The 10,786-nt window shown below is 34.9% G+C and overlaps 1 protein-coding gene across 1 annotated transcript in view; it reads right to left on the bottom strand.

The window, feature by feature from the left end:
- Positions 1–5,316: 5,316 nt before the first annotated feature.
- LOC110019069 (AUGMIN subunit 7-like) overlaps positions 5,317–10,786 on the bottom strand; it is a 17,960-nt gene continuing 12,490 nt past the window's right edge. Inside the window, exons 4-5 of the mRNA XM_020716610.1 lie at positions 5,731–5,838; positions 5,317–5,463 (exon numbers count right to left, since the gene is read on the bottom strand). Of these exons, the coding sequence (XP_020572269.1) occupies positions 5,317–5,463; positions 5,731–5,838 (255 nt within the window). The remainder of the gene's footprint in view (positions 5,464–5,730; positions 5,839–10,786) is intronic.

Raw genomic sequence — 10,786 nt, 5'->3', positions numbered from 1 at the left:
TTTAAATTAATTAAGTTATTTAATAACACACACACGCACACACACACAAACATACATACAGACACACACACATACAGACACACATACAGACATACACACTAACAAACATACATACATACGCACACACAGACATACAAACACTCACACAAACATACATGCACACACACTCACGCACAAACATACACATACACAGACATACACACATACAGACACACATACATACACACACACACACACAGACATACATACATACATCCACACATGCATACACGCATACATACATACATCCACACACGCACGCACGCATACATACATACACACATGCACACATCCATACACACACACATACATATACACACATGCAGACACACATGCACATACACACACACATGCACACATGCATGCACACATGCACATGCATGCACACATGCACATACATACATACATACATGCACACACATACACACACATACAAACATACACACATACATACACACAGACACATACATACATACATACACACAGACAAACAGACAGACAGACATACATACAGACACACACACACACAGACATACACACAGACATACACACATAACTCACACAAACACACACACACACACACACACACAAACACACACACACACACACATACATACATACAGACATACATACAGACATACATATTTATATTTAAAGGTTAAATTTAAAGAGTATGTAATGTCAGGATCGAAGCTATTAAATCACAAAATATGAGGGAGAAGAGGTGACGCAAACTTCCTGCACAAGGAAAGAGAAATCTTCTGCAAAGAAGCAAAACATACCTTTTAAGAAAAGAAATTGCATAACTATTTTAGTTGTTATTTTAATTATGTCATTAGATATATATTAAGCCTTTTCTTTAGATAGGATTTTTAAAATTATATACACCTTTAATTGACAGAGGTGATAGTCAATGGAGTAAAGAGATGAAATAAGTTTTAAAAGGCCACTTAAAAAAAGTGAGTAATTATTTTTTTGTGTGTATTAAATTAATGTTTTATTAAATGAATAATTATTTTATTAACTGTTGTAATAAAAAAAATATTTCACTCATGTCTTGCATTTTAGAAATTTGAAATATGTTTCACACATGAGAAAAAAATAACTTACATATGATAGTACATTTTAAAGGATTTTTAATGGATTTGAAATAATAAAAATTAATTCATACAAGATTACTCTCAGATGATACTGACCTGAGATGCGATGTAACCATGCACGATAAAGAAAATGATAAAGGTGTACATTCATGTGCAAATTTTGAGAGTATCTATGGGTAAAATTTTGAGGAGACCTTCAAGTATGATGTTAATCATGTTATAACTCTTAAAGAGGTTAAAAAAAATAAATACTTAAATTAAAACAATAAAAGATAAATCTAAAATGAAATTTTATAGTTTTATAAAAAAATGACCTGCATTTTTTTGGGGCATTCATACATGACATTTGTATATAAATTTAAAATTTATTAAGATTATAATTTCTCACTAAGTTAAACTTGCAATTGAAATTAATAGTTTCTTTCAGAAAAATAATAGTTGTAGGTTAATATATTTGGCTGAAAAGATTTAATTTACAGGAAGAGGACTACAGTTGACAGGCATCATGTTATGATGTGTTTGTATTCTCTTTTTGCACTGTTTTCTTTTATATTGTCATAAAAGATTTAATATTGGTTTGCGATGTTGACTAAAGATTATGTTGTCCTAGATGTTTTGAATTTTTACACTTGTGGATTATTAGTGACTTTTTTTTATATATCAGAAGTTTTTGAAAAATATATGAAAATGAAATGAAATGTTAATACCATTCGATCGCAATACATGATAATTAATTCTAAGCTATCAGCCATGATTGTGATAAAAGTGATATACGAGCAACTAAGTTGGATCATGATAAAAAAAAGTCATTAGAATGATTGAATCAATTTATAAGTAATATTAATAAAAGTTTAAATTGTGTCTAATTATAATCTTTCTTATGTTATTACAAAAATATGAAAAATCAAGGAGAAAAAACTATGGATGATTGAGTAAAATTTGATACATCCCCACAGTACTGTGAACATGAATATTTTTAATAAGTAATATTAATAAAAGTTTAAATTGTGTCTAATTATAATCTTTCTTATGTTATTACAAAAATATAAAAAACCAAGGGGAAAAAACTATGGATGATAGAGTAAAATTTGATACATCCCCACGGTACTGTGAACATGAATATTTTTGTTGAGATGATGACTACAAAAGCTCAACTGATTAAGAGATTAAGAATTCCCAAACTCAGATCAATTTCTAGGGGAGGTCTGATGGATGCTGAGAACTAACTGCTGAGAGTTAAAAGTTTCTTCATGGGTTGTCTTATCCACTTGATAAGAGAGTTGCACTGGCCAGACCGGAGTAGAGGGAAAAGAGAGAGCCTTGCGTGCGTGAGTTAGGGCAGCTGATCATAGGTATAAAAGGTAAATTTTAAGTTTTAAATAAGTTAAATTAATATATGTGTATATGTGTCTTTGGTTGTGTAAGCTTTAATAATTGTTTCTAATTAATTAATTTATTTAACAACACGCACACACACACACTAAGTCTATCATTTAAAAGTTAAAATGTATGTGATATCAAGATCAAAGCTATTAAATCACGAAATTTAAGGGAGAAGAAGTGACGCAAACTTCCTATATGAGGAAAGAGGAATCTTGTGCAAGGAAACAAACCAAACCTTTTAAAGTAAGAAATTATATAATTATTTTAGATGATATTTTAATTATGTCATTTGATATATCAATCTTTCTTTTAGGATAGGATTCCTATAATTATATATACCCTTAATTGACAGAGGAGTGAAGTGAAAAATAAATTTTTACAAAGGTCTCATAAGATAGGTGAGTAATTTTTTTTTGTATGTATTAAATTAATGTTTAATTAATTGAATAATCGATTTATGAGAAAATATTTCACTCATCTTATATTTTGAAAGTTTGAAACATACTTCACAAATCGGAGAAAAATAATTGATATATAAAAGTGCATTTTAAAGGATTTTTAATGGATATAAAATGATAAGAATTAAGTTATACATGATTACCCCTAGATGGTACCGACATGGGATGTAATGTACCCGTGCAAGAAAAATGAATAATAAAGGTGTACCTTCGGGTGTAAATTTTGAGGATGCCTATTGGTATAATTTTGAAGATACATTTAGGTATGACGGTAATCATGTTATGACTCTTAAAAAGATTAAAAATGAAAAATATTTAATTTGAAATAAGAATAGATAATTGTAAAGTGAAAGTTTATAATTTTATAAAGATATGAACCACATTTTATTTTGATCATTCATACATAGCATTTGCATTTGAATTTAATGCATATTAAGAGTATAATTGCTTGCTAAGCTAAATTTACTGTTAAAATTATTTATTTCTTTCAGGAAAAGAAAAATTGTAGGTTGATATGTTTGGCAAAAAAGACTTAGTTCTTAGTTTATAGGAGGACTACATCTGATATGAATCATGTTATGATGTGTTTATAATCTCTTTTTACATTGTTTTCCTTCATATTGTGATATTCTGTTTGGTGTTGGTTTCAAATGGCAGCAGACTATGTTGTTTCTGGATGTTTGATTTTTGTGCAGTACACCTTGTTGATTATTACCAGGTCCTTTATATATTGAAATTTTCTGAAAAAATATGTAGGAAGTAAATAAAATGTTAATGTCTTCTGACCGCAGTTCCTGACTTTATTAATTCTAAGCTATCAGACTGAATCATGACAAAAATCTTCTCAAAAACCTTCTAGACCGCAGTTCCTGACTTTATTAATTCTAAGCTATCAGACTGAATCATGACAAAAATCTTCTCAAAAACCTTCTAGGAGCCCTAGAACGGTATCACCTGGTATCCTAAAGAAATTAAATGCATCTTCACTAGATATTCTAAAGCACAAAAAGGATACAAGTATTATCATCCCCTCACAAGAAAGGTGACATATCTGCTAATGTAACATTTAATGAAAAAGATCATACTTTCTTACTCACTTATCCTATAAAGCAAAAATATTTAAAAATAATTTCTTACTCCAATATTTCCATTCATAACCTTTCATCATCTCAACAAAAAAAATATATTACCAAACCAGCCACTCATACCTAAATTGAACAAATACGTGAAGTATTGCTCCTCAGCCATAATAAGTTTACTCAATAAAAAAAGCATCTCCATCAATGCTAGTTAAAATCGAATCAATCTATCATTTAGTCAGCTAGAGGAAATATCGAACATACTAATAAAATAACAAAAACTTTCACTAAGCATCTCTTACAATATTTTTGTCATACAAAATTATTAAGAACAACATCATAACTTGGAAAATAAAAATAAAAATGTAAGCAAAATCTCACAAAGAAGCTGAGTTCAAAGTTATAAAATTCTACGAATAGAAAGAGCTAGAAATTATTTTAGAAGATTTCAAAGTTGAGTGGAAAGGAAATAAGAGGCTGTACAAGGGAACCAGTAGGCCATCAATATTACATATAATCTCGTACACCAAGACTGCACAGAAAAATATTGAAGTTTGCAAACAAATTTATAAAAAAAAGGCTTGGCAATGGTTTAATCTATACTGAATTCACAATCACAAGTGAATAACTTGCTAAAATTCTTGATTAAAAGAACTTATAGAGGGCGATCTTTTACAAGTATCAGGTAAGCTTGAAATCAATATCGCCCATTGATTCATCTGGGAGGAGTGTAAAATACCAATTTATTTGAATCGATTCCAGCCTCCCACTATGGGCTTACGCAATGACATTGAAAGATTGGCTATAGATTAACTGCTATAGTTTATTATTAAATCCAATATATTTATTTTAAAAACCTGCTATGCATGACAAACTGCCAGGGTTTCATAAGAATCATAGTATTATAGATAAGGATGCATAAAACCCTAACATAAGGATAGAATTAATTCTCCTTGTTTGTGAAATAGGGTAAACTTTATGCTTCTTCACAAAATTTTGAAATTATTGTTATTTTTCATAAAAATATCAAACTAGGGGAGTTTTGTTTATTGTTATTTTTCATAAAAATATCAAACTAGGGGGAGTTTTGTATAACTACAACCCCATACACTAAACAAGACGTGACAGAAAAAGGTAATTTATAAAGCTAAACCCGAGTTACGACAATGTATGATGATGATAGTTTAAAAACCATGACATGCAAGAGAAACAAAAGTTGAAAAGCATAAAAAAGATAAAATCAGACATGATAAATAGCTAAAAATAGACATTTTGACAAGCAGAAAAAGAAAGCTCAAGGAAAACCTTTAGAAGGGTGTTGTATGCCTCCAACAAACGATTAGCTGCAGGACCAAACCCATGCAATTGAGGCACCTCCATCATATTAGTCCAAGGCCGAATTTCCTAGAGTAAAATCACTTAGTAGGCTATAAGGAGAATCAATATTCTTATCATTAAAATGAATTAGTTTAAAAATGGAACCAGTGAACATATTAGATGTAACTATTTTCAGTGAAGATGGTCTTAGAAGTCCCTATAATTTACCTCAAAAAAGCACATTTTCATTGATTACAGTTGACAGGTTTGGTAACTAATTAGTCTATTACAAAAGCCCATAGAGATCAATAAGTAAAGAATTTGGAAAATTAGCAAGTGCAGGTTCACCAGTACCTTTGTATAAATCAAATTGAAGGATCTAACAGTCTCCAGAAAAGATTCTAAGTGAGATCGCAGCTTTAACTCTGTTTCTGCATACTCCTCATCAGGACTATAATCATACTGCCAGAAAAGAAATACAATTCAGCTTGTCTTAGCTCGGAACAAAAAAGCCTACAATGTACGTATGTATTTTCAGCAGGGATTTTAACAACAAATGCAACAATGTTAAGTTTATCCTCAGCAGAAATAATCATCCTGCATGATGGCGGCAAAATAGGGCCCATCAAAACCACACTGCAAGCAATATATCGCCACCGCTGTCCTCGGATATTTCTACTGGCCCTAATTGGATATTGATGTTTGTTGTGTTTATTATTTCCGTTTGAGACTTGATTGTATCCCTATCTGTTTTGAGTAATAATATTTGTTTTTGTTATTGAGATTTGGATTAAATCCAGTATCATTTGGTATCAGAGATAGGTTAACCCTAACCTTATCATTGGGTTTCCCAACATCCGCCATACCTCCTCCATCAAAATTTTTCTTTCCAATCCTCAACCACCCCTTCCAATCCCAAACCCTAATCATGCCACCAAGGAGATACATGCTAGAATCTACCCGAGACAAGATGTAGCGGGAGATTCGTCGGCTTTAACAAAGGCTCGCAGAGATTGGTGATGGAAACTAGAGGAAAATTACCCTCGACTGCAACCTCGAGAGTCGAAGGGGAGATAGCGATGAGGATCTGAATCTGATCCATAGGAAAGACGACAGTGATGAGGAATAGAGGCACCGATGCTTCAAAATTTAGTATCAGAGAAAACCATGAGAGAAGACCACGTAAGGAGGACAAAAAGTTCGGCATCAAAGTGGATCTGGCGGAGTTCAATGGAGGCATGGATCTAGATGACTTCTCAAAATTTAGTATCAGAGAAAACCATGAGAGAAGATCACGTAAGGAGGACAAAAATTTCGGCATCAAAGTGGATCTACCGGAGTTCAATAGAGGCATGGATCTAGATGACTTGTCATCGACTGGCTGGAATCTATTGAGCGAATCCTTGAGTATAAGGAAATGTCAGAGGATAAACTAATAAAACTAGCAGCCATCAAGTTGAAAAAGAACGCCTCCATGTGGTGGGAGAACTTATAGAGGTAAAGGAAGAGAGAAGATTGTTACAAGATTACCGAATGAAAAAAGATGACGGAAGAATGCATAGGAAATACCTTCAACCTCTTTATTGCCATGATATGTTTTTAAAACTCTACCACCTACAACAGAAAGAACTATCAGTGGAGAAGTTTACGGCGCAGTTCGATCAATTGCAGATGAAGTGTAAGTTGATCGAACCAGAATAACACACTATATGGCCTTGTTGACCTCACTTTTGGTTGAGGTTTAATTTTTTTTTCTCTTTAGTAGCCTAATGTCTAGCCATTGGATTTTCCTGTTGACTATTCCTATAAGACTAGAAAATGGACCTTCACCTTTAGAAATTCTAAACTCCTTTTTGCTCAACTTGAAGTTCCCTATATTGGTCCTAACCTCTAGCAGTTAGTAGGTGGGGTCAATATAGAGTAGCTTGAGATGAGTTCTCATAGGACCGCTTAACCTTAGGGTTGACCCCGGATGTTGGTCTGGAGCTGTTCACTCACTGTTACTTACTTTCACCCCATTCATAACCCCCAAATCAAATCAAAATTATTCTGAACCTTTTCCAAACACTTCGTGACAACCATCCACACCGTTCTGGTTAATTGAGCTCGAATTAAGATTTTGACGGCAATCGGATCGAATGCATTTTTGACCCAATCGTCGACGAGGCTGCCTAAACGACTTCAACGTCCGGACGACCCCGGATGACGAAACGGACTGCGCTGACGCGTCCGGAACGTCGATTTTACCTAAAGGAGACATTCGTTTCACTACGACGACATATTATTATTATTATTATTATTATTATTATTATTATTTCCTATACTTGATACCCCTCTCCCTATTTTCTCTAAAACCCGATGGCCCCAAACCCTAATCTCCTTCGTTCGGTTTGGCCCGTCTATCGCCAGTCCCGTTAAACTCCGTTAAACTCCTGCGCTCCTCTCGCTCGTCCTGCTCGCACGCCCGACCGTAGCGCAGGCTCCCCATTCCTTATCACTGTCGCAGATCCTATCCTCTACGAGAGCTTACCCTCTGCCTCTCTCGAGCAGCCCGCATGGAGCGTTTGCTCCGTTTGTTTCCTCGAGCCGTTTGTGATCTCTCGATCGTTCTTTCTCTTTCTCTCGTTTATATTAGGCTATACTTGGAGCATTTCAGGGGCCGAAAAATTTCTGAGAGGGAGGGAAAACTCTGCAAAAAAATTTTCACACATTCTTCTTTAGTTCCTGGTGCTTGGGTTGACCTCCTCTTGTTGTTGCAGAGGAGTTCGAGCTAGGAGGTGTTTCTCTGAAGTTTTTTTTTTATTTATTTTGGTTCTGCATTAAAGAGGTACTTCTACCCTCCTTTGTGCCTCTCTTTCTCGCAATTTTGTTCGGCCAGGGCACTGAGAAGAGCATTTTTGGGCGGGTATGGCATGCTAGTCCAATGTGCTTTATGTATTTTGTGATATTCATCATTCAAGCATATGAAAGTAGGATTTTTTAGCATGTTCTAGGAGTTAGTCCTGATTATTTGCTAGAATCAATGAAAATACAATATGTTATTGGTTGCCTTCTTTTTGCTTGAAATACTTGTAAGTGACATGGTGTTAGCTTTGAAATGAGATTTGCTCCTCTAGAATTCCTTTTTAAAATGCATGTTGGAATGAACTATCAAAGCTCTTTATTACTATTACTCCCATTATAAAGGGGGTTATTTTGATAGTCACTTTGAGCTTATCTTGAAGGCCTGGTGTTTGATTTATCATTACTCTTTTTTCGTTCAAGTATTGGTTAAAAAAAAGAAGAGAATTTTTGGAGGCCTTGAAATGTTGGCTTTGAGATTTATGCATAATTCTCAACTTCATGTTATTCTTCCCATATGAAGTACATGTTGAGGTGGATTTGTTTTGGCCTTGAATGGCTCGGTTTTGGCTCCCTGCGGCTTTTCCCTTCTCGAAATACATGCTATGAGAAAGTTTCTTTAATTTGGAAAGTCCTATAACTTGTTTTAATGGCTTGATTTAGCTCCTCGTAGGGCTTATTGCCTGCTTAGATGTTTGTTGGAAATTATCTCATGCTTGGAATAGTTAGGTTGGTGGCCCAAATATGTTATCTATGCTGTTGTTTTTGTTTAAGATGTATATTGGCCCCATATCTTGATGTTTCAAAGGCATGTGGGTTGTTCTTTGGCTTTGGATGGCTCGGTTTTACCTTGAGGTGGCTGGAGTTTTAATTGTTGTTAAGGCTTGGGTTTTAATCTATGCTCGGGCACTGTTTTGACCTTGAGTGGCTCGGTCTTAGCTGCCCTTGGAGCTCGGTTTTGCTTGCTTTGGCCCTTACCCGAGAAACTGGTTTGGAGGGGGGGCCTGGTTTCGTTTGTCCCGGCCTTTACCCGAGAGCTGGTTGAGGGACTATTTTGTGCCTTTTTTTTTTGCTCCTACCTGAGAGCTTGTAGTGGAGTTGGCCCGTGCCTTTTCTTAGTCTTACCCGTGAGTTTGTTGGTGGGTCATTTGGAGGTATTTGACTCTTTATGTTGGACTTGATTAGCTTGAATTTTATTGATGAATCAAGTTTGTCATCCCAAAATTTATAACTGTTATATTCATCCTCTTATGTATGTCGAGGGAGCATAATAGCCGCTGGTAGTTCTTTTGGTTGCCTTAGCCGTGAGCCTGAGAAGTTGATCCCTCTCTTTGTTGCATTTGCCGAGAGCCTTAGCAGTCGTTTATTAACCCTGGTCGTAAGCTTCTATGTGGTTTATCAAGTTTGTCATCCCAAAATTTACAACTGTTATATTCATCCTCTTATGTATGTCGAGGGAGCATAATAGCCGCTGGTAGTTCTTTTGGTTGCCTTAGCCGTGAGCCTTAGAAGTTGATCCCTATCTTTGTTGCTTTTGCCGAGAGCCTTAACAGTCGTTTATTAACCCTGATCGTAAGCTCTATGTGGTTTAAGCCAGATGATTTCATGCTTATTTGATATAAGGAGCTTTTCATTAAGTCTGAAATTGGATGGCTTTAATGTTGGCATGATTTTGGAAGTATAAGTGGTTGTCGTCCCTGGGTTACTTTCCTTTTGTTCGAGTTGTGAAATCTGAAAGACTTTGAAATTTTATTTTGGAAGAGCATAGGATTGATCTAAATTGATATCATAAAGGATGTTTCGAGAGTTTGACATTGAAGTTGGGATATCGTTTGAATGCAGGTTTGAGTGTGTGTGGATGGGTAGTTAGTGGTGAAGCCATGTATACAGTTGTCACATTGACTTGGGCCCGTTTCGACTTGCTCGAGACAAGATTGGGAAGTGATAATCCACTTATAAAAAATGAGAAAGTGATATCCTTTCAGATTGATTCAAGGATCTTGGGGCCTCTTTTTTCAGATCTTTTCGTCATGAGTTTTGAGAGTTGATTCATTCTCCGTCTTTTCGATGTTTTAGGTGGATCAGTTCTTCTTCTCTCATCCCCATTTTTATTTTTTTTCCTTGCTTCTTGGTCCGATTTTCGGTGCTTATGTCTGATACATAAATGCACACATATAGTTTTTTGCTATATGTGAAACCATCAAGCAAGGTCACAAGTAGTTCGATTTTGTTTTGGTGCTTAAGGCGATGATGACAAAGGCACGCCGGTGTCATGGTAAAGCAGAATGATACCTCATCCTACAACACCAGGACTCAATTCTGGGACCTTATGAACTATAAGATGAAAGCTGTAGGATGACAATATCATTCACCGACACAAGACTAGCGGGAGACTCGTGCCTTCTTAGGTTGTTGGTGGTCCTACGCCCTACGACATGATCGACTCGTGTACAACTATACTTTTTCAAAATTGATAAAACAAGTTGATAAGAACAGATACAATTAAAAAAATATTTTCACTACAAAAATTGATACAACTTTCCTTTTGTATGCCTGAAATCTATATGCA

Source organism: Phalaenopsis equestris, unplaced genomic scaffold (assembly GCF_001263595.1).
Source record: "Phalaenopsis equestris unplaced genomic scaffold, ASM126359v1 Scaffold000002, whole genome shotgun sequence".
Classification (NCBI taxonomy): Eukaryota; Viridiplantae; Streptophyta; class Magnoliopsida; order Asparagales; family Orchidaceae; genus Phalaenopsis; species Phalaenopsis equestris.
The sequence above is the reverse complement of the archived record's forward strand: the minus strand, read 5'-3'. Positions and strand labels throughout refer to the sequence as shown.